This window comes from Aulostomus chinensis, chromosome 9 (assembly GCF_037954235.1).
Source record: "Aulostomus chinensis isolate RoL2024-O1b breed Wild chromosome 9, RoL_Achi_v1.0, whole genome shotgun sequence".
Classification (NCBI taxonomy): Eukaryota; Metazoa; Chordata; class Actinopteri; order Syngnathiformes; family Aulostomidae; genus Aulostomus; species Aulostomus chinensis.
This window is the reverse complement of record NC_141328.1, coordinates 25064450-25091975: the sequence shown is the minus strand read 5'-3', so window position 1 is coordinate 25091975 and position 27526 is coordinate 25064450. Positions and strand designations below refer to the sequence as shown.

At 41.7% G+C, this 27526-nt stretch overlaps 1 protein-coding gene across 2 annotated transcripts in view; it reads right to left on the bottom strand.

The window, feature by feature from the left end:
• Window positions 1-376: 376 nt before the first annotated feature.
• The window catches only part of cntn3a.2 (contactin 3a, tandem duplicate 2), a 40270-nt gene continuing 13120 nt past the window's right edge, over window positions 377-27526 (bottom strand). For both annotated transcript variants that reach the window (XM_086214511.1, XM_086214510.1), the window contains 15 exons: window positions 26848-26984; window positions 25022-25151; window positions 24396-24546; window positions 24062-24189; window positions 18146-18315; window positions 16676-16793; window positions 10716-10874; window positions 8560-8709; window positions 8316-8386; window positions 7577-7811; window positions 7014-7123; window positions 5119-5305; window positions 4767-4879; window positions 4476-4647; window positions 377-3050 (listed from right to left, as the gene is read on the bottom strand). In XM_086214511.1, coding sequence (XP_086070637.1) covers window positions 2953-3050; window positions 4476-4647; window positions 4767-4879; window positions 5119-5305; window positions 7014-7123; window positions 7577-7811; window positions 8316-8386; window positions 8560-8709; window positions 10716-10874; window positions 16676-16793; window positions 18146-18315; window positions 24062-24189; window positions 24396-24546; window positions 25022-25151; window positions 26848-26984 — 2129 coding nt within the window. In that variant the 3' untranslated portion in view covers window positions 377-2952. The remainder of the gene's footprint in view (window positions 3051-4475; window positions 4648-4766; window positions 4880-5118; window positions 5306-7013; window positions 7124-7576; window positions 7812-8315; window positions 8387-8559; window positions 8710-10715; window positions 10875-16675; window positions 16794-18145; window positions 18316-24061; window positions 24190-24395; window positions 24547-25021; window positions 25152-26847; window positions 26985-27526) is intronic.

Genomic DNA, 27526 nt, shown 5'->3' with positions numbered 1-27526 from the left:
AAACGTTTAACAAAGATGATCCTTGGTGAACGAATGTATACAAATTAACAACACACAAAAGCACGGGAACGACAGAGACGACTCACACTCATCAGGGAGGAAAAAAAAAAAAGCGCCCTCGCATTAAATACAGACGTTATCGTGTGTGGTTCATCCCACAGCCTTGGATTCTGGAGCTGTTCCACTCCTTCCTTTGCATTGGCAATAATTAGATGGAAAAGCAGACATTTCGACTCCTCCTTGGGATAAACTCTTTTTTGTTATCTAGCTATCATAATGACCTTGTATTTTGCTTTCTGAACATCCCCAATGCTTCAGTTGCCCACGGCCATGAACCAAGGTTAAGTACAAGAAACAAGTTTGAACTACCCCCCCCCCCCTTGTAAAAGAGTGGTCTTGAAAACATTTGCCCATAACACTGTAGGGTAAGGTAATAACCACCCATATGCATGCATGCTCTCTCTCTCTCTCACACACACACACGCGCGCGCGCACGCAAACACACCCTTGAATCTTTCTGGCGTCATCTTGATGGGATTGTCCTGATTTATTCCTTCCTAAATCTTGATATATTAGTCTTGTGTGGGTGTCACTAGTGCCATTACTCCATGCCCTTCAGGCCTGTTCTAATTTATTAAGATGTTTTAATGTCTGCTAAATCATGGCACACATCAGGCTTTCCATTCATCAAGTCCGACTGTTAAACAGACCCTCGTGTCACGCGCTGACACATTTTTGATCAATCTACTAGAGCCATTTAAGCCTTTTGAAAGGTAGGAGGACGCAGGTCTGGATCACTGCGTGGTGGGGGTTTTGCTGAAGTACAAACAAATGACACCACGTAGCAGATATAAAATAAATCAAACTGACAACGATGGATAGATTCATGAAGTATTAAAAGACAGCTGACCGTACATTTTGCCAAATAACGTCTAGGCTGGTGGCTAGATTTCAATATCAGACTGGCACAGTTGGCAGCACTTTAAACGTCTCATCTCGACTGCGATGACTGATGATGTGCGCTGAGCAGCACAGCGACTGTGTGCTGCCAGATGGATTTCATTATTGATTTATCTGTTTATTTTATGTCCTATTAATTGACCGGTCCGTGAAGTGTCAAATACTAAAAAAATAAAAATAAAAAATATCCAGAAGCAAAAGGAACATTCTCAAATCGCTTTGGCTGTTTTGGCACTCGACTCTCCAAAACACTAAAGATGTTGAATCTGCATTTCTACCAGTGATCATTCTTGATTCTGATTGGCTGCTCACGTGTCTCTTGGTTTCCTGGTAACTGGACTGAAGGCTTGGAAGCAGGGCTGTCGTGCTAAACTATGAATGTCTGCAGCAGCTCTCTGACAGAGTTGTAAAAGTAGAAAATTAAACCGCCCATGTACAAGACCAGATATATGACACAAGCGAATCATATATATCCCTGAAAATATATCACTCTACTGTTTACTGGTGTGGGATAGCCTTGAACTGTGTCTGATAACAGTAGCCAACAGTATCTTGCAAATGAATGATGATAAGTTAGCCTGATTGAGCTCATCAAGCTCCATACTAGTCATGATAATATTAATAATGAAGCTGGGCATATTCATTTGTCTCAATCTTGCTAAACAACAACCAATTTATTGTTGCTCTTTGAGAGACCGACCGCTGTGCATCCTGTCACATGGTAAGCACTTCATCATTCTTGAGCAAAATTACAAGGTGGGTTTTTCTGGATCGTTGGAACAAATTAAGAACAGATTAACGGAGGGAGAGGAGCGAGTGAGACTGATCTCAACTACAATTTTTTTTCTCGTTCAAACTTGCAAAAAAAAAAAAAAAAAGTGCATATGCGGTCATCAAAAGATATGTATTGTATTTTAAAAGCTCACTCCAGCCCTGATTGAAAGGGAAGAAATTCTGCAAAAAGCTTTGAATTTTCATACTTAAAAACACTGAGCGTGAAACGTACTTCTGCCTGCAATCATGTTTGGTGTTTCTTTATTGTTGCCTTCCAGTGCAGGCAGCAGGCGCTGGGAAACACATAAGAAGGTCCATATATCAGAACGGCAGCCTTTCAGATGCATGTTTTATGTATAGCCTGATGTCACATGGCTGTTCACAGAAAATCAACGAATCTTCCGTTTTTCAGTCGGCTGTCTCAGACCTGCCGTCGTGCTCTTGTCCTCTACAGTCGGATTCGTCATCTGACTGCTCTGGAGCGTTCCAACCTTTAGGATCCATCATGATATATTCAGCTCTCTATAATCAAATGATAAAGGCTAAGTGACAACCACTGGTGCTGTGAGGTGTTTTATGACTTGAAATCTGGGACACGACCAACTTTTAATGGTGCACGTAAAGACAAAGATGGCTGTACGAATCACTCGCTTGTGTCAGCTGAGTGACGCCGTCGTAAGATTCTCCAAAGGCACGGACGCGCGAACACGTTTCTACTCGCCAAATCAGATGGAGTGTGGAAAAACCATCAAAGAAAAGAAATACAAAAAAATACAACTTCTCATCAAGGCTGCCTTAGCACACAGAGACCTTCAGTAATAAGAGTCCGTGAGGATGTTGAGGAAAGCATGTAGCTATGTGAGCAATAACAACAAGAAGGCTGAAACTACTTTGGCACATGAATGGAAGTAAGGCATCTGTATCATTCTAGAGTCGGAAAAAAAAGAGAGTTGAAATGGAGCATTAATTCCACAACGGGCCGAAATAAATCAATAAATCAATCAATCAATCAATAAAAAAGCTCAAGCATTTCCCGCATTGCTCTTGTTGTGCTGCCTTTTTTTGTTTGTTTGTTTTTTTGTTTTTGTTTACCGGCAAACGAACACAGCAAAATACTACGTGGTCACCTTCATTTGAAAAAAGAGAAAAAGACACAAATGAAAAAAAAAAAAAAAAAAAAAAAGATACTGAAGGCTCCGAGCAGAGTGTGTCACTGTGTCACAACGTTGACCTGAATGTCGGTACTGAGATGGCGATGAGGAGGGTGAAGGGGGAGATGTCGGCGTTGGAGGCTCTCGATCCACGGGCGCTCATACCTGGAACGCACAAAAACATAACAATAAACGTCCGTGCCGACAAGGCGACATGAACCAAATCTGTCCGTACATTTTCTTCCAAACTGCCACAAAGGATTAAAAAAGAAAAAAATCTAGAACATGATCCGTACCACCTCTGGGAGCGCAAGTCTTATCTATCTAATTAAAACACAAAAATACAAAATAAGATGATTTCCAGAGGCAAAACTGTTCCTTTTTTTTTTAAACTTTTTTTTTTATAAAAACTCAAGGAATTTGAGGAATTTGTCCATAAATAATGCAATCTACTGAATAACTTAGTGAGAAATATCCTGCCAGTGGTTGAGATCTACAACTTAATGGAGAATGCCTCCAAAAGTCCATCGCTTGTTCCTTGAACCGTTACCCATCATTCCACCAAATTTCATCAAAAATGTACATGTGGGGTTTTCAGGTATCCGGCTGACAAAGAGCCAGACAGATTTTTCAATCCGACTGAAGCCCAGACTCTGCAGAGGACATCTGAAGGTGCTGAGAATGTGTTAAAAACCTCATTTATGATTGAAAAGTAAAATATTTATTGAGGAACCAGGAGCCAGATGCAGTTTACACCCATCGTCTGCTCCAAGTAAGATTTAAGTGACTAAATGAGCTCTAATGGATCACTGACTACTTTTCCAGTAATGACATAATAACCATATAAAAACATTATCCATCTTCATGACAGTATTGATGTAGGAGACAGAGATAGCCGGGAGTTTCTATAAAACACAGCCCTCTGTTTTCTTGCTGAAATGTTGCTAGCGTACTTTTCTGAGCAGAACTCAAAGAATCTCAAAATATAGCTTATTTTTCAACTAAAATTTAAAAGAAATACAGTGAGGAGTTCTGTCTCTCAACTGCTGTTTTCAGGGATTCAACACAGAATATCAACAATTCAAATTAGCATCTGGAGCTGAAGAGGAGCTCCCCTGGAGTCCCACAGGACAGCAATATCATCTTGAAATAGAGGAAGTCAACCCGCGACAGAGATGAATTGAGCTGCATATTTCAGCAAAATATAAACCTTGAAGCACCCGGTGGGTGGGCTGGGGACACGAGTGATGGGGAGTCAACAGAGGACAGAATGTCCCTGTCAGTGTTTCGGTGACGAGGGTGAGAAAGAAAAATAGAGGGTGTGAGAGATTAAGGTTCCTGTTAATCCACATGTCAAATGTTGCCACTCGGCTGTGTTTCTCTGGAAAACGGTGGCATCAGCATATTTCAGCGCTACGGCTGAAGACTGAAAACCTTGAGGTAACTTTTTTTTTCTCCCTTTCATCTGTCAAAGAATCGAAAAGCTGCAGTCATTGTGCTTTTCCACACAAGCGAGGACGTTTTCCGTGAACTTTCTCTCTCTGAACACATGCTCACTACAACGTGATGAACCGCAGACAACCAGCTTACTCAGTTGGTGGATTCGTATTGGATCTGAAGCCGGGCCGAGCCCCCCCTCGCTCAGCGTCTGAATGTGGATGACGTAGTCGTCGTCGTCGTCCTCGGGGAGGGTCAGCTCTGCTGTTGAGTTGGCTGTTGTGAGAGTGTTAACCTCTTTGTGTTTACCTCTCCTGTATGACAGCTGAGCGGTGAGAGAAACAAGGTGAAGCAAACACAGGGTGGTACAGCGTGACAGCTCAGAGTGGCCGCCAAACGAGGAAGGTCAACGCTTCCACGCGGCCGCTGTATTGAGCTACTCACTTGGTATCCTGTGACGTCTGACTCGGATTCCATGGCCACCACAGGTTCCCAGTAAAGAGACAGTTGTGAACCAATGAGGGTCCATTCAACATTCAGCGGTGGTTGGGATGGCGCTGCACGCAATCACAATCATCACATCATCACACTCGAACAGTTTTATTCCTCTTACAGAGTAAAAGTACATCCAAGAATCTACCTCTCAAAGGTCTAAACCGACTGTTACAGCTGAGAATACACGGTGGATAACTAACATATTCAAACTGCCCTTTGCAGTTTCAAATCTGGATTATAATGAGGGTGCATATAAAATCAGTCCAGCGAGCGGCAGGGAGTCTGAGGCACTGCAACTCACGTGGCTTTTTTGTGGTGACGTTGATTGCAGGAAGGAACGGGCCGGTGCCTGCTGTGTTGAAGGCGCTGACTGTTAGGAAATACTGCGTGTTTCCTGCCAAGCCACCCACCGTGACCGAGGTTTGGTTCCAAGGTACCCTCACCTTCCCCATGGTCTCTGGTTTGGTGTCATCCTCCCAGTACACCACCTATTGGAGAGGGAGGGCGTCTGGGATTCAACAGCTTTAACAGTGTATGAGTGTGTATGAACGTTTGGCAAGTTGGCAAAGTCTCTTCTGCCAACAATGTGTGAATGGGAGTGTGTTCACTTGGAGGTCGTTAGGCTATAAAAATGCAGTCCATTAACCATTAAACTACTACTAAAATAACTGTACAATACAGTCAAGCAGAAACTAATAAAAGCATTGATTATTTTCTCCATCATTAATTAATTCCCAGGTCCCAGCATCCGTCCGTCCATTTTCTATACTGCTTATCCCTGGACGGGTCGCCAGTCCGCCGAAGGGCCATCAGGAGCAATTAGGGGTTCAGTATCTTGCTCAAGGATACTTGGACATGGTCATCAGGGGAAGTCAGGATCGAACCAGCGACACTTCGGTTGCTGGATGATGTTGATTCCAACATCATGTGACAGAAAATTCTCCTGAACAAAATTACCCATCAACTAACTTACATTAAAAACATTCATGTTTCATTTGACTGACGGACTAAATTCCATTTAAACCCCCAAATTACCAAATGAAGTTACTTCTAATATGACACCAGGCTAGCAGGGAACGTTCCTACAACACTGGCTAACTACCATCAAGGTATAATGTTGTCAAAGGAAATGCTTTAACTCAGCATTTAAAGGAAGTTTTAAGGATGTCAAGTCATTTAAAATGATGTTCCTATGAGGTTGAATGTTTGAACAGCAACATTTGGAGAAGTAAATAACAATAAACCAACTATCTTTAACTTTCGAATATTTTTACAGTATTTTATAATACAATTAGGAGGAATGATGGGGGGGGGGGGGGGGGACCCTGGCTCCGAGGTAGAGTGGCTGTCTAGCAACCGAAGGGTCGCTGGTTCCATCCTCACTCCTCCTGGTGACCATATCCAAGTGTCCTTGAGCAAGATACTGAACCCCTAATTGATCCTGATGGCTCTGTGACGGACTGGCGACCTGTCCAGGGTGGACCCTTCATGGATAAGCAATGTAGAAAATGGATGGATAGATGGATGGATGGATTGTGGGGGTAGAAATAAAAACTTCCACGGTGGGAAGTTTTTATTTTCTCTTTACCACAACTACACACATATTATTCTTTTCTTGCTGGGTAGGTAACCGATTGGTTCTCACTCCTTCTTAAAAACATTGAAAAGAAATCTAACCTCCACCTGTCAAATGCTCCGTTATCATTCCTCAGTGTTTGCTGTTGCTTGGGGCAGCTCGGATGTGAAATGTTCCCAATGAAAAAGCAAACAGGTGAGTCAGTCAAGCTGAACCCAATCAGCTATTCTTGGTTTCAGTTGTCTTAGATTAAAACTTCTGATGGTTTAAGACTCTAAACTTTCATTTGGTAAACAACAGTACTCTGCTGCGGTGCGGCGGTGGCGGCCATCATGAAGCACTGTATCATGATATCTTGCAACTGGCAGCGAAATGAAAAGGCATGTGGACAGACAATTTTCTTTTGTTCTCTTGAAAACAGTTTGACACATTTTTCCCGTCGTGTGGCCACAAAAGACTATATAATTTTGGCTGTAACAGCAGCCCAAGTGAAGCCGGCTGTCTCCATGGCAACTCAGAGCTTGGAAGTGATGGCTTTGAGGTGCGACAAGGGTGATGACAGGCATTTGAATTATGTTGCGTGTGATTTTTCTATTTCCATTTAAAAGAGTAAAATGTACCTCATAGCCCAGAACCCTTTCAGGGGTGAAGGAGAGAGCCTGCCAATTCACCTCAATCTCAGAGGCTGAGACACTTCTGGCCCAAACTCCTGCTGGCATCCCACTTGGCTCTGAAAACAGACAACAGGAGACTGAGCATTGCTGCCTTCGACAACAGCGCGGAGGCAAGCAGAACAAATCTCTTCAATTTTTACATTTATAACATTCTTGTTGATGTCTACTTCTTGGATGAATCATCACACACAGGTGCCGCTGGCAAATAGACCAACACAACACTACAGAGTGACCCTCTCTCAGCATGCTGAGAGGTAACACGGATTTAAATGCCAACTGATTTTCACTTTGGAATAGACATTCAACAGCGTGGTGATATTTGGAAGCAATCTGTGTGTTCCTACTTATACGTGTTGCACAATGTTCAAGCCTAGATCTCATGCCCATCTCTATCCAGAGCTTTCAACCGAGCAGATGCAATAAAACTTTCATGATCCTTGTCCCTTTGCAAAACAGAAAAAGCTTTGCTAAAAAAAAATTAAATAAAAAAAACCCCCTCATGGCCTTACCTATCTCTGCAGAGTAGATGGTGACCACAGGGCTGAAGGGACCCTGTCCTTTGCTGTTGTAAGTGCCGACCTTGACATGAAATGGGGAGAAGGGGGCGATGCTGTCGTTGCGGTACACATACCGGGATGCACCGGGGGCAGAGGTGGCCACGTGGGTCCAGCTAACTTCTCCGAAGGCTCGGAAAGCAATGATGTAACCAAAACTCTCACCATTCTGTAGTTCTTCAGGGACGGGCTGAGATTGAAACACAAAACTATAGTGATATTAAAACATATACAAACCACTCACATTCATCCCGCTGCTGGGCTGACACAATCACCATCCACTCTCGTGGTGTGTATGACCCGCAAATTGCTTTTGCGACCCACCTGACGAGAAGAAATGAGGAGTAAATTGGCATTAAAATATATCTAAGCTCATTACAGAACGTCTGTGTATCTTTTAGAAAGACAAGTTGATTCTGCTTATGCAGTGAACATTCAAATAATGAGATAACTAATGAGATGACTCCTTCAATATCTACTTTCGCAGCTACTTCCAGTTAGATCTGTGCCTTGTAGATTCGGCTGAACAACGGTAATTCATACCACATCCAAGCCTCATTAATGAGAATAGATGTCTTTTAGCAGCTTGTGGATACGTGGCCGCTGCCTTGCATGCAGGGGATTTACCGAGAAGTATTAAGCAACCATACTACAGACACTGCGAACAGACTAGAACATAAGACTGATGACTTACCTCCCATGTGATGACCAGTTCTGACCTGCTTCCACCACCTCCGCCCACGTCACCTGGCGCCGCATCAGGAACTACACAACACAGACCTTATTCACACCTCCGCATAAGAAACACTTAAGGCTTTATAAAGACAACAAAATAAAACAGTAGTACAGTGGGAGTAGAAGCCTACACTTCGATGCATTTGATGAATGATTTAAGGGGAAAAAAAAAAAAAAAAAAAAGATAAATGCATTTAGTGTACCTGCGTCTTCTGTCCTGGTCTTGACCGACACGGGACTGGGTTCCCCGACTCCAACGCTGTTTTTGGCCAATACCCGGAACTCATACTCCACCCAGGCATTGAGGTCTACCACAGTGGCTGTCAGTGTGTTCCCGTCAATAATCTCCGGTACTACAACAACAAAGACAACGTGCAGTGTGATACATTTGTAGACGCACATAAACGGCCGAGATTTGGTTTCAATTTAGGAGAGAACGTTGCTTTCTCTCATGTGTTTGGGGAGAGGGAGGGGGCAGCTGTGGGAAAGGCTCCGTTGCCCCAGGTCTGGTGCTCGGGGCTCTGAGCGCTGGAGATAGGAGGTTGGCATCCTCGCAGCATACTGGCGTTCTACTCCATGACACTCCAAGTATAGTACACGCAAAAACATGTGGAAGACAACCAAAACAAGAGAACCGAATCAATACAAAAGGAATAAATAATATGCTATTGACTAGAGTGCAACTTCTGGAGCTGCTTTGACTCTGATGAACCCAGAGTCATCGTGTGTTTTTGGTTTTTAAAGCAATACTTCACCCAAAAAAAGGATCCTTTTTTTTTTTGTAAATTTACTTACCTTGAGACGTTTTATGGTGAATCAAGAAAAACTAGAGCCACATAGTTGTTGCTAGAAGCTATAAGATATTGAAGATTAAATTTAATAATACCAAAAAAACTATGTGAGTTCAAGACATTTAATGGCGAGTAACTGATAAACCAATGATCATTTGTGTGGTAAGTATCGCTTTAACTCCAAAACACCCATTTTGCACTGGTGCAGAGAGCCATCACAGACACTCCGGGGGCACATCGGACTTGCACTGACGACTGATCCATTATTTAACTGCCACTTTGAGAAAAGCTTTGAATTTGCCTCTCGACCGGCGAATGGTCAGCCTCTATTCACGGAGGCTGCAGCAGAGCAGAAGACATCAGCTCTTTAGGTCTCAGTCCTAAAGAAATGAAGGTCCTGTGTCTCTCCGTTGTCCAGCAGAATCACGAGTCCTGAAACTAGCTGCCCATCTCACTCTAGAATCTTCCTCTCGCTCTATCCTTCAGGAGATTCAGCCGAGTATGTAGGTGTTGCATCACCATCTCCAGGTCTCCGCGGTGAGAGTTGGTCATGTAGCTCAACTTTAATCTCTCCGCCAGCATCTAGAGTTTCTTCGACATCCTCCCTCATCATATGGATTATCAGTTTATCTACAGACTTTTTATCTTATCTTTTAATACTGTAATTTTTCACTCTACTCTGCGCGCACGCGCGCACGCACACACACACACACACACACACACACACACACACACACACACACAGCAACTACTGTCTGTCTTCCTGAGCTTTTTTCTATAAGTAAGTTTGTTATTTTGGCTTACGTCAATAAAATGGACATTATGGACGACATGAGAAGAAAAAAAAAGAACAGCAGTTCACAACATTTAGTGCAAAAGACAAATGAGCCGGTAAACTGATCAATTGATCAGCCAATCACAAATAAAGGTGATATTTACCAGCGAGTTGATGACTCAACTTAAGGCGGTCAAGTGTTAGTTATCTATGGATTCATAACCTCGTTTACCTCTGTTTCATATAGAATAAAACTGTTTATTATGCCATTACTTGTCCATTTTTCCTAACGTTCCAGTTCATTGTGGATTAAAGCTTTACAGACTTGTGCTGTGAATGTTTTAATAATAGATGTGTTGTGCTCTGTTTTGTTAGGTCAATGAATTTTATGGGTTATTTTGTTTTATTCTATTTTTAGCGTGATATAGTTATTTTGCCTTCAGTTTATGGTTCATTTATAATTAATTTTTTTCCACCAATCATAATTATATAAGATAAATAACTTGTGTTGCATTACATTCATTTAGCAGATGCTTTTTGATAGAAGAAAAAAAAGAAGGTTTTGACTGAGGAAGGTGTAGAGATCATGAAAGTGGGTCAGCCCAGATCATGAAGAGCAACACACACACACACACACACACACACACACACACACACACACACACACACACACACACACACACACACACACACACACACCTCCCCCCTTCAAACTGAGTTCCCTGTAGTTCTAGAAATAGCAGAATCTCCCTGATCCATGGATGGTCTGAACCAGATCCCAGCATCTGCCTACCTGTGGTGACCCTCTGCCAGCCCACGGTGAAGGGAGTCCTGGTTTGAATGAGGTAATTGGTTATGGGGCTGCCGTTTTCTCTCCCGGGGCTCCAGGTCAGTTGCGCTGTGCTGTCTGTCACTTCCTCCACCGTCACTGAGGCTGGTGGGCTAGGGGGGCCTGGCTCGATCACATGAGCAGACACCGTGAGGTAGAATGTGGGTTAGACATGTGTACTTGCACATATGGTAGAGCTGCTCGATTACGGCGAATATCACAACTCTCGCTGGATCTATTGCCTGAAACATTTGTTCTTACACACATTAGGGATTTTCTCAACCCTCAATTTGGTCTGACAGACAAGAAGCACAGCCTGATGCATCTCTTGTAACACTGGTGTTTGAAAGACCGGCTGATTGACAGCAGTATACGACAGATGTCAGCAGCAAAAAATAACAAATAGCTATCAGGCTTTGCTTCCTACCTTTGAGACTAAATTGAGGGTTAAATATTTCTAATGACAACAGGCCCATTGACTACAGTGCAAGAGTGGATTTCCCTTCAACTTTGCTTGTAAAGAATTCATTATTGGAAAACTAACGCGGCACAATAATCCTTTTTATATCAATCATGTTGTTTTCATAATTACTGGTAGCCAGAATTGTAATATAAAATAAAGTTTAATTAGTGGCCTAAAATACTGCAAGGAAGCAATGAAAAGTACATATTTGTATTAGAAAAAAACCCTGCATCCACCAAAACTATATTGGTCCCAAGAAATCGCAGCTGAGTTAAAAACCTTTACATCTTTAAATCACCATTAGCATCAGAAACACATTTTTAAAAGCTTTGGGTTTGAGGAGAAGTAATGTCCTTCACAAGGAATTAAAAGTTAATTCAAGATTTATCCTCCAATATTCACTCAACTCGTAATCTTTCCCTTTCATGGTCGTCCCGGTAATTGATCGATGAAACGACCCGAGTAGATGCAGGGAACCGAATTAAAAAGTAAAAGATGAAAAAGGGCTTCGTGGTCCTGTAGAACCACAGCTTTATCATATATTTTCATTATCCCACCAGTTAAGAGCCATGATGTTTTACTTTAGCCGCATCTACTGTTTCCTGTTCTAATGAACGTGTCAGCTCATCAGAAATAATAGACCACTGGAGAGCCATGAGGCCGGCCGCAGAATAATAACGCCCCGAGCTCTGCTCACACTCCTTACCGGCTCCGAAGTGGTTTCTAATCAGATGCAAAATATATACTCTAATTATTAAAACACTTATTTCAATGCTTTGGAAAAATAAACAAATTTCATGTTATGGTTCTGCAGTAGAAATGTGCAATCAACGTAGTGCATACTAAACAAGGTGTTGCTGTACTGCTCTTGTTTACTCTACCCACTTACACTCACCCTTAAAGCTTTGGCTTTGGAGATATCGATCTGTGTAAAACTCATTAGTCGCTCCTGATAAAAAAAAAAACCTCTAATACACTGGCCTCATTAATACATATTAATGGAGCACACAATCAAGGATCAATTCCTTATCCTCTTAATTATATTTCATTGGAGGAAGCAAGAGGGGGATGTCACCGTCTTGAGGCTGTTCAAATAATCTCTTATTAATATGGACAGACTGCCTGAGGTTTTATTGTGAATTTGTCTTATGGCAGATGAATATCTGACAGTATTATGAGTACTTACAGAAATATTTATTATGCTCGGACTGAATATTAAATATGCCAGGGGTGGATTTATGTGAAAGAAGTTTTAAAAGTGATGATACAATTGACAGAACACGTAGTAAAGTGACTGTTGTGAGCTGTGTTTTCCCGTCGTACTGTCTGTGCTGTGAAAAAAGTGGTTTAAACGCTAATCACCATAACCATGACCTCCTCCACAACTGCCGCCACCCGGTGGAGCTTTTGTGCAGCACCACAGAGAAGCATTGGTGATGAGAGAGGGAAAAAAAAAAAGAAAAAAAAAAAGAAGCTAGGTGACCACTTGAGCGTCTTTGTGTCGGGAGCGATTCTCCTTGACCTTCAGTGCTACAAGAGAAGCGGAGCGACAAGAAATGGAGCCGCGCACCACGGAGCTGCAATCACCGGCTCATATTACGTGATTACTGATATTACATTTGTGAGCACATGTTTATGCACTCACAGGGGAGGACAGACGCTTTATTGCTCCATCAATTTGTACTATTTAGCCATTCAATTACTTTAGCTTTTCTTCTTTTTTTTTCTCTCCAGATTTTGAGAAAGGAAACTAGAATTTTGTTTTCGTTGCTCTCATTTTTGAATATTTGTTTCCTTTTTTTTTATATTTCCTTTGTGATGCTTTTAACAAATTCAACAGCAAGATTTCTTTTTCACAACAACACAGTTTTGAGCAAACAGTTTTGAGCAAACAGTGTTGACACTGACAGCGCGCTCTGTGTATTACAAAGGTACTTATTCTGAATAGACACCTTCCTGACCATCGTACACAGGTGGAAGCAAATATAACAACAACTATTTTCATGACTGAATGCCACTGGTGATAAGTGAGAAAATCTGTTTGCTTCCTTCACAGGGAGGTTATGTTTTCAGTGCTGTTTATCTAACAGCAGGATTATTCCAAAAAAATATCACACCAGATTGTCACTGAACTTGGCACAGGGGTGTAGAGCGGGCCGAGAGAGGACCCAAAACAACTTGGGGCGGATCCATGAATGTAAAGAGAAATTTTTAACTCGATGGACGCTGGTGCAGGGTTGTGCTTTCATCCGGTTACGTGTCATTTCAGTGAAATTCTGTCTGCAGTTGTGTTTGCATTTCATTTTTCAGCAAACTGTGGATATACTACAAAAAAAACAACTTAATAAGGAGAGAGGTCTTGAGGAACCGCGTCCAGTTGGACAAGTTGCTCCAGCTGGTGCTGGTTATGGTCAGACACGTGGATTGAAGAGCTGGTTCGAATTGGGTTTTTTTGTTCTTACTGTTTTTCAGAAAGGCAAAAAAACCCCAAAAAACTCAAGTACGAATCTCACCACTTTCAGATGGAAAGGTGCCATCGCCAACAGAAACAGAGTCGTGGGGGAAGTTTTCCAACCAAAAACCGTTCTGATTGATTGCCGAATGAATTGTTGCTGATGGCCAGGGGTTTGCTCTCACCTGCACCTGGCTGGCTGACATTTTTTTGTAATTGGGGGGAGTTTTCTTCAGATTTCGCTGCTTCCATCAACCTTTTCTAGTGCCATATTTAAAAACCTCTTGATGGAAACATGACTCATGTTTGTGGAGTGGTTGCTCACCTGATTCCTGCCTCTCCTCCTCCTCCTCCTCCTCAGTCACCTGTAATCGTCTCATCAATTCAAAAACTCAACAGTCTTCACCCACTCACCGCCAGAATGTTCCGCTGACTCCTCTGGTCTCTTGGCAATCCTAAACCTATTTCCTAGAGTTTTCCTCGGCGTGGTCCAGGATTTCCTCGCCGTCTTCCTGTACCCTTGTGTCTCCTTGTTTACTCTCACCACTTCAGCCTGTCTGTTGCAGTCCCATCTGTACTGTCAGTATTTTCTGTTTGGATTTTCTGTGTTTATCTTGTCCTGGGTGTCTCCCTCCTGTTTTTCTGTAGCCCTTCCCTGTTCTCATCGTCTCCCCACCTATCAGCTCCCTGCGTGCCCCTCATGTTCTGCCAACTGTTCCTTGTTCAGCTGTGTTTTAGTGCTGCTGTTTCTTTGAGTCCTTGTCAGATCAAAGCTGGAGTACAGTCTGCGTGTCTGTTTTCTTTGCCAGTTTAGTCAGCTCAGTGGCTGCCTGCTTACTTTTGTCAGTAGATTTGCCTGTTATATCCTGTTCTACAGGAGCTGTTTTGGACTCAAATGTTGGCCCTTAAAGATCCTGCCAATCTGCTCGTTCCTACATTTGGGTCCACCTGCCTCCACTCCTCATGACTCTGCCTGCCGGTCCAGCTCCGAGGTACCTGCCAGCCCTCAGCCTTCCAGTCAGCTCCTTCCTGCCTCATCTCAGCCAGCACCGAATCACCTGCTTGTCTTCCCTCTGCCGCAGTTAACCTCTCATCTACTCCGTCGTAACCATTCTCTCGTCTACCAAACACACAAACAAACAAACGAAAAAGACATCCCCCTCGATATTGAGTCCTGGTCTAGAGTCTAAGAAAATGTTACTGCGTCTTATGAGTCATAGGTTAAAAAAATTAGGATAATATCTGCCTGCTAGGTTATAAAGTGCTCAAATCCCAATATGACGCCATCATTTTCTCAGTACTTTGAGGTTATCTTCAAGCCAAGTCAATCTTCTTCCTCAATGGCTCCTTTTTATTTTTTTTTTTAATCTAGTTTCGTGTTTTCCGGAGCCATTTGATATGATGAATGACACATCCATGACAGCTGCCATGAGCAGGAAGTGTAAATAATGCACCATCTGAGTCACAAACAAGTTTCTCTTGAGTTAATATTAGGTCGATCAATTCCCACAGCCGTGACATTGCTTGTACTTGAGTAACAGCCTCATTTCCACGTCCTCATCAGCCATTTAGAGAAAAATGCCTGTTTCGAAGATCTTCAACATGCCGAACTGAATCACTGGTGGGTATCCTTTCAAGATAAAGTTATGGATCCAACCTTTTCAAATCCTGACACTTAAATCATCCCTCACCTCATCTGACATTTAACATATTTGTGTAGTGTCAATTTGCTGGGTGATTTGGCATATTGATCAAAGCTAGAACCATTCGTCCTCTCGCTCTGCAAGCTACATGAACCTGCCACAGCACAAAACAAAACTTGTCCTATTTAGTTCTACTCGATGTAGCGCCAGACAAATTGTGTCTCTCCGGAGCTCCACACGCTGCATGAGTGAGCACAGACAGCCATCTAAACATTCCACTGTCAAATACGCTAAATTACCCATAAAAAAAATAAAGAGAAAAACACATCCTGAAAAAATTATATCTGACATTCCCACAAGTTTCCCCACCAACATCTCAGAGAGCGACGTAAAAGAGGAACAAAGCGCTCGTATTTGATGTAATCAAGACACTGATGCTAACGTAAAAAGCGAGGACTCGGATGACATTAAGAGCAATTTTCACAAGAATGTGGTCATTTAAGGCTCATCGCAATCACCAGCTGAACCCAACACGCTGAGTGTTAAAGCCAAAGTGAACTCTAAATGAAGAAGTAGTGCCTCCATATGCCTCCATCATCCGACATGGAGGACGTGTTTGTTAACACCTACAGAGCAATGACATCTTATTTTGGATTAATTTGTTGCAACTCTCATGCTACAGTTCGATTTTTAAATGATCAGTGTTATTAGTAGTAGTACTGTTATGTAAAGTATAAAGCTGACAGTTTATTGTGTGTCAGTACTCGACAGGTTTGAATAATAAAACGAATCAAAATACAGAAGAAAATAACAACAATAAATATTATTGTAATCATAACAATAAATAAGGATGCACATTATTGGATTTTTTTTCGACGATATCTGCTATCCTGCTATTCTTTCAATTGATTATTTCAAATGAATCAATAAAAAAATAAATTGATCCGAGCCATGGCTGATTTTTGCCTAAGCTAATATTATCTGCATAAAAACAACTTTTGTTGATGATAGTAACACTTTGCTCAGACAGCAAAACAAATGTGAACAAGTTGAATTTGAAAGTGTCACTTCTTTCACGTTTACTTCAAGATCATTTGGAGAAGCTCACTGTTCACTGTTCTGCAGATACCCATGACGCACTGATATTATTGTACATCCTTAGAAATAATGATAATGACAACAAAAAAAACACGTGCTGAAAAAATGCATCTAAGAAAAAGGTGTGGCGAGAACAAAAAGAAAAACTACAAATAATGACCGAAAAATAAGAATTGTCTTCACTTATGTTTCAAAAGGGGGAACCCCAAAGGCATCCTGCGCTGTAAGCTCTGGTTTAATTAGTGGCTTCAGAGTGGAGAGTGCTTACCTTTCACAATCAATACAGCCACGGCTGACAGGCTCTCCACGTCCGTGTCCACCACGCAGATATATTTGCCGGCATGGTAAAGCTGAATGTTCCTGATCATCAGATCTCCTGCTGTTCTCTACCAAGTAGGAAAAGAAAGCTTTATGTAGCATGAAAGATATCAGAGTGGCTGACAGCTTATTAAGGGATGTATTGGCGCATATATAAGGTGGAGTAAATAGAGGTTAGCTCAGACTTTGGGGAGGAAAACTCAAGCTTGTATTTAAAAAGATATTATACATATTTTACACACATCTCCACGGTTGAGGCAGTCAGAGAACATAATGCCGATTTCTAAATCAGACAGTCACATACAGCTATCGAAGATAAGCTCAAATGAAAGGGATCAAAGCCAGAAATTTACCCCCACCCCCCCCCCCCCCCCAAAAAAAGGTTTGCAGTTAATGGAGTTTTTATGTTTGACAAGGCTGCTGCTATTTCGCTCGCTTTTTGCAAAAACCTGTTGCGAGAAATTACACAAATAAGCTTTTACTATTGAGTTAAGCAGATGGGTTTTGCTCGATCAGAGAGAGAGGAAGAGAAAGAGAGAGAGAGAGAGAGAGAGAGAGAGAGAGAGAGAGACGGCAAGCAAGAGGAAAAAAGCACCCCTAGATTCTGATCTAAGAGGACACCCGAAAGCAGCAAATGGTAAATTAGCGGTGAAATCGTTCTATTGGCATTGGCAGGGGAATGTGGCAGTAGAGCCAACACGGTTTAATTATGGAAATTAAATTCCTTGAAGCAGCAAAGTTAAGTTGATAATCTCTTTGGACTGGAGAAAATTCAAGCATTTCTGGGGAAGGAGTCTTCAGATAAGACTGTTTTCAGTCAGACACACACGAAGAATGGTTAATCTTGAAGAGTGTGAGGGTGTTCTGAGAGTGTATTGTCATTTGGGGCTCTGCCATGCTCTTATTCCTTTTAAAGACACCTTTAATTATGTGTATCCCCTCTCTGTTATGAGCAGCAGGCTATGTCAAAGTCAGATCTGAAAAAAAAAAAGAATTCAAGACCAGCCAAAGTATTACGAAACACATTTCTTCACAAGTCTGAGCTTGAGTAGATGAAGTTTAGACAAAAAGATGACAACCTGTCTGAGAGTCGGAGCAACTAACACATTAGCTTGGCGATGATTCTGTGTATTTTGACATAATCACCACATTTCAATTCACGGAAGCACAATTGGAGGACTTGAATGACTTAATGACTTCCCTCCCTTCCTTCACAGCAACCTTCCAGAATAGTTTAAGAACTGCAAAAGGACGCTATCACACCAATTACGGCGATACTAGTAGCCGCGGTAAATCTCCGTGATGTCAGAGCACAAGCTGCCTCTTCTAACTATGGGCGGGGATGAAGTGAAGCAGGATGGGAAGAGGTGCCAACTGCCCATTCGCACATTCCGAAGAAGTATGACTGCGGGTCACTCACCCCTCCCACTAGCTCAAAGTGACCGTCACCCTTGGCAATGAGCTGTCCGTTGAAGGCCCAAGAGAAGGAAACGTCAAGGACAGGATCACTGGTGACCTGGCAGGGTAACACGATGCTCTCGCCCACTATAATTTCCATGTCCGCGGGCCCCTGGGTGATTCTGGTTGGATCTGGTCCAGATGAAAACACATTGTGAGGGGGAGTCGTTTCAGACGGGGAGGCAGCCAATCTCACATAGAACATGGGACATTTTAATTGCAAAGAAATGAGCAGCACTTTGTTTAAAAAAAAAAAAAAGGGTGGAGAAAAAACACACACACACACACACAAACACACACACACACACACACACACACACACACGGGTGAAACAGCACCAGCTGGAGTGCAAAAACAAGCTCTGTCGCACAGTAGAGTCGGAGCAGTATTATCTATTCAAAGACAGGTTTCAGGAAATACTTCGTCGAATAATGTGATATCAGGCAGCCTGCCACTACTAAAACGGCCTAATACAGGCTGACACGGCAGGAGTAATCTTCTGAAATCCTGATAGCAATTACAATACTCTGCAGATCAGATAAATGTTCATGTAATAGGCTGCTCCCTGAATCCAGAACAAAATGAGGGCCACTGCAACAAAGTCTCCCACAGCCATCATTTGGAACTGTGCTTCAAAAGTCAAGATAACAAATCTGCTGGAATCAAATAAAGAATGTATATATATATATATGTATATATATAAAAGAAAAGAAAACGAAAATAAAGAGGATTTGCTCTTTAACATCAAACCTTATACTTTCACGGTATTAAAAAAAAAAAAAACAACACGTGAGGAGTGTCACCTCAGTTCTACAGCTAGCAGCCTAATAATCAATGTCTGGGTCACAGTTCCGTGTCACTGACTGTATTATAGATGTGAAAAATAATCCAGTAATTAAAAATTTAAAAAAAAAAAAAAAAATCATGACCCTTGGCTGTGAACCGTGGCAGACAATAGCGTTAAGCACATTAATAAGAGAGCACTCGCCGTCCCCCACGGAATATCAGCACGGAATCATCACAACATATAATGTTACAAAACATCTGGTTCGTTCATACGGATCAGTTTCTCTCCCTGATGAAGTGTATTTTCAGTTGAGTAAAATATTGAGCTAAACATACTGTATGATGAAAGTATTAGCTCAAATGCTATGTAAGTTGATAAAATATGAAAATAATAAATTATTAGTTAAATCAATAATTCATACATATAGATAATTATTTCTAAAATAATAACATAGCTGACATAACTAACACGGCGTAACTTTATACATGAACCCGCATAAAACCTCAGAGAACCCGGATGCTGTTGTCCAGGGCTCATATCTTTAGAATAATTCTTTTGTGATTGTTTTTCAATAATATATTTCAAATCATTATTAGAACTGTATGAATTGACATAAATTAATTTGGGGACCTTGGAAGGGACCTGGAAGTATGAATAGGTTTGTTTTTAAGTAGAACACGCCGAGAATCCCAAGAATATGGTTTGTATCAACCAGAAACTTGGATGGAAGAACATGACCCAGATCCAGTTCAAATGCTGGGGTGATTGACAATCAACAGCCAAGCAATTCTATACAATTCTAAGTGAAAGCAGCTGTTAGCTAAACACTGCTAATAGCTGTTTCTTAGCAATCACCTAGAGGAGTCTCCATGATCCAGGATCCACAATTTGATCCAGATCATCTCCAAAGGTTTATGACATGTTTCTTGTACTAGTTACGATCAAATCTATTCAAATTCTCTCCCCTAGCTTTGAGACACACCTCGAACAAACCAACAAAAGCATGCCGGTAATCAAATTTTTTCCTCGGCGGAGGTTGAGAATATTCAACCATCAAGCCACTGCAAAGTGTCACGGCTAAAAGGAGAACCATCACCCCCACAGAGAGAGAGACGGCAGAGACAAAACAAGGTTCTTTGTTTGAGATCTAGAACTCAGTTCACAGACAAACAAATCAGCAGCAGTCCGAGAAAAGCAGTAAAAACCCAGATAATCAGGAATGAGAGTGAAATAGTGGACCACAAAGACACTGCGAGTCCAGCAGAGAACAAAGAGAGTGGGTCTGTATATATAGAAGAGGAGGCGATTGTGGGCGGAAGGATCAGGGGGGGTGAAGGGGGCAGGGAAGACAGAGGTTACTGCAGGGCAAGGGGAAGGATGTGGAACCACTGAGAAAGGTTAATAACACGGAAAGATTGAAGCATGGATGGGTGGAGGAGAGAAAACAGACAATGTAGATCTGAACATGGGGTAACACCTCCTCAGTTACACTTTCACTGCCTCCACTCTCATCTGATGCAGTCAATTATTTCAACTCCTTTGAGTAAAACAAAGACAGTTTTTTTCTAAACTTTTATTGTAACTACAATATCGCCAGAGAGGAAAAAAAACTCAATAAAAATCAGCCGAGGCACTAGATCTATTCTTTTTCTTATAAAAATGACACAACTTCTGATAAATAAATGAAAATATATCAAATTTAATGAAGCAAAAGACTTAAATCCCACAACGATAATGACTCCCCAATGTTTGTTTATGTTTCCTTCACACCAGTTATTGACTCAAGTCCTTGTGGTGCTGTCGCTCTCGTTTGTAATCCAGTGGTTCTCAAAGTTTTTTTCATCAAATTCCACCTCAGAAAACACTTGGCTCTCAAAGCACCACCATTATGGCAGAAGTCCAATAAATTTTGGGAGCGCCAGCACAAAATTTAGGAGCACTTAAATCAGCATGCGACACATACATAGTTTTTTTTTTCCCCATGAGCCTACTTGCGGAACAGAAAAGCACTGTCTTATTCTAAAGATTGCAGTGGAAGGCTGAGGAAGCACAACAAAAACAATAATTACATATAATAAATGGTTAAATTGAGTGCTTCTTGTAATCTTACACGTCAAATATAACACAAAGCATTTGGTCTGCAATGAACTGCACACATGCTGTGAACGGAAGTTTGTTGAATTGTTTGTATTCCATTCTTCTTCTTCTTCTTTTTTAACTAATCTAAAATAAATTATGAACACGAGCGGTAATTTTTTAGAATGCATAACATTAGTCGAGGGAAATATTATAAACGTCAAAAGTCCATATCCAATCTACGATCACAATCACTCCCACTGTCATGACTTTGCCTTCAAAATAAAAGCAGCAATGTTTAATAGTACTCATCAGCGCAAACTAAATTTGACAGGAAGTCACCAGATCTTGCTGCTTCCCAGACACATTCGTTCGCGAACATTGCTGCGTCTCTGTTTTGTAGCGTAGTGCGGGAAGCAAAGAGTGAGAATATTGTTCACTATTATCAGCTACATGCTGGCAAGGAACTCTTTGAAGCAACTCTCTTATAATGCAAGAGGAACACAGACGCACGCACACATGCACGCACGTTAGGCGACTACCTTACATCAGCCTGATGAGAAAGGTGCGCCTGCTTCAGCAAACACAGTCTTGTTTGTGTCAGTCGAGGTCAGCTTCAATCTCAGCTTTGGCTCAGTGTCTATCCTGCTTCTGCATTTCATTTTTATGACAACAAGCGAAGAGGGAACGCCTGGCCTTGTCCAAAAAATGCCTGGTGTTTGCTGTGGTGTTGCATCCTAAAGTCCAACATCGACTGACTTCTGACAGTTCAATACTTTGTGGTGAGACAACTCTAATAAACTCTCCTGTTAAACCAACAGTCAAGTCCTTGGGCGTCTCAGAGCTTCTGCTAATGAAGCAGTTGTTTGCTTTGGCTGCCACTGGGATATATTTGTGAAACTCCTGCCTGAGCGAGACAAGGTGAATAAAGATGCTGTCCCTGACTCCCACCATGAAAGCAGAAACATCACCTGCCTGACTTTGATTTTTACATAACTCAAATTATTTCAGCACTGCATTGATTTTATCCTGCACATCATATACCGAGAGTCCCTGCAGTTGATAGCAGAGAGAACGTCTGACAGATATGCCAGTCGGCCGAGCCACACAGCTCCTTCCAAAAAGCTCTGACAAGCTTTTGTCCTTTAAGAACACCTGGAACTTTCCGTGCAACTCCAAAAGCTTTGAAAGCGAGAACGAAGCAAGAGCTTCTTGCTGTCTGTCACAGAGCCCACAGCAGCCTGATCAATGCATTCTCACCTCATTAAGGGTTAAGTATTAAGCTGACATCAACTTGTTACAATGTTTTTATATGATCCTCTGCTCCGGTTTTAGATTTGCAAGACTATCAAGGCTTCTGAGAAATTGTGTGTCTTGAAGCAACAAGGGGTGGTGTTTGCACAATAGATCCAGCTGTAGGTGTAGTTGTTGCAGAAAACAGCAAACTTTCTTTTTTAAAAAGATGTTTTTTGCCATTTTTCTGACGGGATTTGGCTTTGCTTGTTTTGTAACGCTGATTGGCTGAAGGAGTTTGTCCATCGATGCCGACATAACTGTTCCTGAGATACCAGGCGACTCCCGGTCCAGCAAAGACTGCAGGCTTCTAGAGAGGGAAGCCTTAAATTGACAGCTTGTTTCAGACAGAAGATGAACTGGAATGGTAAAACATGCAAAGGCACTCAAGTAAAATCCAGAATAAAATACAGAGATGGAAAATCAGCATAATAGTTCTCCTTTAATGAGTCCAGTCCAGACAATTCTTTGGGCATCTTCTTCACTGCCAAGCCAATGCGATACATGCAGTAATTAGTCCGCTGCGTTTCGGGTGCCAACTCACAGATTTGAGCTGCTACTCCACTGTGACGACCTCTAATAGCCTGGCGCCGTGCGTGCAGACTCAAACACACTTTTACCAATCAAGCCCATTCTCTACATCCAGGAGCTGATTTCAGCAGAAGTTCTGGTTTGCACTGATAGAAGAAAACAGAAAGTCTCCCTGAGCTTGGTCGCCATATCCATGTCTGACAGGCTAATTGGACGAATCTGCAGCATCTTTTCTATCTGGATGGGATAATACCAACCACTTGTACTACACTCAGTCAGTGTATTTCTAGTATCATCTGTCATCCTGGACTATTCACTATTCACCGCAACATGGTTGAAAGTGCCACCAAGTTTGGACAGCCCTCTCCTCACATACCGCCATTGTCTGGCACCATACGAAGTGCCTGGTGCTTTGGCTACTGGGGTAACACAGGACTGTCACTTGGACGGTTTTAGTTCTTCTCACTTTCTGACCAAAAATAAAAGAAAACAAAAAAAAAACGTCTTTCAGCGCTCTGTGTTTGGTTGTAAGATGCAATACTTTCATGGATTCATTGCGAAGAACGTCCCTGACTCTTTTGTCACTGGCACGACTGAAGTAGCTACTTGAAGTCCATTCACCTCCATTTCTGCAAGTTTTTTTTTTTTTTTAAATACACGATCTGCTTTCCTCTTCCTTATGGTTGCAGTCACGAGCGCAGTGTTTTATTGCACTGTTCCATCGCCAACACGCCTCCCTATTGAGCCCTATCGTGTCTTGCCCTCTGTCATTCTCCCTTAAACCACCACACGTCACTCTTGCTCACCTCAGTGTTTTTAGCCATGCATCCTCTCCATCCTTTATCATCATTTTTTGGTGTCATTTGATCAAAGCCACATTTCCCTCTAACATGGTTCATCATGCATGCTTATACCTGCATTTTTATGTTACCCTCCTAAGTTAGAACATTTTCCAACTGGAAATTCAAATAAATTGCTGAACATTTCCTTGCCTCTCTCTTCATTTTATATATATATATATATATATATATATATATATATATATATATATATATATATATAAACATATCATCAATACCACCAGAGGGAGCTCCTTGCACTTTAAATAGGCAAAAACACCAGCATGAAGACAAACGGCGTAATAAAAATAGTGTTGCTCACATATATTCTGCTACTGAACATGGAGCTTACCTGTTACAAGGAGCCTTCCAGTTGTACTCAACATGCCAAATCTATTCCTAGCGAAGCAAGTATAGCTGCCTGCATCGGACTTGCTCACATTGGCGAGCCTCAGCGTTCCATCTGGAGAGAGTGTGATCCTATAGGAACGTATAAACAGAGGCTGCGGATTACATGCCAACTTCAGTTCATACAAATTCATCGTTACATATACGCAGATATATCAGTGCTGGACTTGGATGGGAGTCCAGCCATTAGGCGGTTTATTTTAATCAGAGGGAGTTTTCGTTTAGAGATGGGATTTAATATCGAGAGATAAGAGCCTTCTCACCTGTCAAGTCATTACCTGTCATTGGTGTGGATAGGAAGGTTTCCTTTCTTCCATAAAATGCTGGCGATGGGATATGCTTGCGGTTTACACTCTAAAGTGACGGTAGTTCCGGCCTTGGCTTTAAGCAAAGCTCTGAGGACATTCCCTGTGAAGTCTGGAGGAGAGGCTGATAAAAAAAATAAAAAAATAAAATAAAAAAAAAACCCAGTACATTGACTTCAGTGAAAGACGGCGGCAAATGTCACGGGGCATTTGAAGCATGCTTTACCTTGATCTGTTAAACTCATCAAACCACAACGTAACGGAGACATTTAAAACATTAGTAATGGGCAGCAAACCACTCGATTCTGTTTTCGCCATATAAAATGAGAAGGAAACAAAAATATCGAGGCTTTAAACTTTCAAGCCCTCATAATTCTGTAGCTCCCCCAGCATCCTGACCATAACATCAAAGTAAATAAGAATATCAGGAGAAGTTTTTTTTTTTTTTTTGAGAAACATGTTTGACCCCCACAAAACATCCTGACTGACCCCATTATCCGCTAATCCAGACAACCTTTTAGAATGACAGTGAAACGACCTTTAAAATGATTGGGCAACAATGATTTGAGGATTTAAGGGGGAGATAAATGCCAGCCTACCTAAAACCATTAGTTCAGCAGCAAAATATATGACGCTGTGTTTATTCTCAGCCACACACTGGTACATGCCGGCGTCAGATAGTGTCAGCGCCGACACTGACAGAACTCCGTCCTCCACATGGATCCGATCCTGTGAAGAAAGCATGAAAGAAAGCAATTATTGCTCAAGACTTAAAGATAGCTTTTGCTTTGCTCAGCAGCAAATATTAATAAGCAACGGATTGGGATGGAGGCATCGTCGATAGGGAATATCAGACAGATGGAAATGTAGACCTGAAAAGTTACTGGATTACCTGGTTCAAGAGGAGGCATTGAAAGTCTGCACCACACGATGTACAAATCCACTAGGCGGTGAGAAATTTCATTGTATAGACGAATATTTTGACCTGCCGGCAACACTGGATGAAAACTCCGGAGATCACCAAAGTCATTAGGATTCATTATGAGCGTCTGTGTAAATGTTCAACCATTCAATAGTTGTTGAGATATTGCAGTCTGGAGCAAAGTGGCAGACGAACAGAGAAATGACTGACATCGCCATTCATCATCAAAACGTTCTGATGAATAATTTATCTGGAATACATTTCATCTGAAGTGTTGAAGACAAAAATAAAATATATTTTTAAAAAAGAATGTTCTCTTTTTGTGTGTCCTCAAGTGATCTCACAGCCATTCAATACTGTCGCATACCTTCAGCATACACGTGTTGCGTCATACGTCTCTGTAACTATATAACGTCAGCCTGTTTTTTTTCCCTTTCGTTACAACTGTATTCCGTTCAATAGCTTCCCTTTTAAGTTTAGTTGCCATTTTTTATTCAAATTTTACATAATTAATATATTTATCTATAATTTACCAAATGTGATGTATTACACGAAATCATAATTCTTTGACCTTTATTCTTTCTGTGCTTTTAATACTGTACCTTTCATCTTTGGTTCCTCTCTCATCTTTAAACATATCTGTATTTGTGTTTTTTTTTTTAAATACTAATTAGTTTATCATTTCTTTTTTATGCTCCCTTTGGTGTTTCATCAGTCCCTGTGTTTACTTTGTTATTTATTCTAGGACGCAGGTGTTGTTATAGTTTGTTATTGTCTTTATTGTGAGAAGCACTTTGTGTTACCCCGTGTTTGATTTAATGAACAGAGCTATAAAAATAAAGTCTTGACGATTGATTGACTGATCGATTGATTGATATGCGTCCAAAAAATACGGCCCCTGTATTTGTAAACATAGAAATCAAACGTGCATTTTCAACAATCACAATAACAATATTGATAATAACTATAACAACAACAGCAATGACTGCCATCAATATCAGTACCAGCAGCTTATCAAAACATATGGCTTCCCCTGAGCATCAGTAAATGCTAGAATTAAAACACATCTCTGCGGCTACATCCGGCATATTTCTCTGGCGGTCTGGAGTGAGGTGTGCTTCTCTATACACGGTATTTCACAGTAGATTAAGCCTTGTCCCTAAAATCAGGAGGAGTTTAAAATATGCGCCATGAATAATGAAAAACAGCCAGTGACTCCATTCAGATGAAATGGAGCAATCTCCTGGGGACTACACTGACGCGCTCTCTAAGACTGTGTAATCTGCCATGCTAGAGAAGAGTAAGAGACATTCACATCCATGTCTCATTGCTGGCACACCTCAGCCCCATGTTTACGCTGTCCTTTTCATCCCATTCTCAATTGCACTTGGAAAAACAGCGATCCGTTTGACACCGGGCCCTCTCAAATCAAAGGACAAACTGAATCTGAGGATTAAGTCTTTGAAATGAAACATTGGTAGAAGAGCGGCGGCAGTGATGTACCTCTGAGAGAAGCTGCTGGCCGTTCTTCAGCCACGTGTAGGACGGTTTTGGTTTGCCATTGGCGCGACACTCCCAATAGAGTCTCTCCTCTATGGCCAGGGCCGTGTCCTTCATGGTCTGAATCCATTGAGGCTTGGCTGAGGGAACACAAATGCACCCCAGTGAGGAGCCGACTCTGACGGAGCTGAATTATCTCATTAAATTCTGAATAGTTCAAAGGAGAGCATGCGTAGATTGACACTTGGAATCCTGTGGAAATCATTAAGTGTTCGGAGAGGGGGGGTTTGTCTTTCAAGACGATAGAAGAGTGAAGCGTGAATAAAGGGTATCACTCAATTTCATCACTTAGACTTGTCAGCAGCAGCAGCAGCAGCAGCAGCAGCAGCAGCAGCAGCCTGTGACAACTCCAGATTAGCACACAAAGCAGGAAGCTCTCGTGATGGCTGAAGCACACGAGGAGATTCACCACTCACCCACACCTGTGACCTTAATTCTCCGTATCACAAACACCCTTCCTGGCGCCTTCTCCATCCAGCTCGCTAATCCCCGCATCTTAACCTCGAACATATTTACATCTTCTCTGGCATTTTCATGGGTAGAATGTTGTGTCATCTCACTTTGCAAGCACTGTACATAGTGTCATGTCTAATTTCACAAATGTGATTTTTTTCTTCTTCTT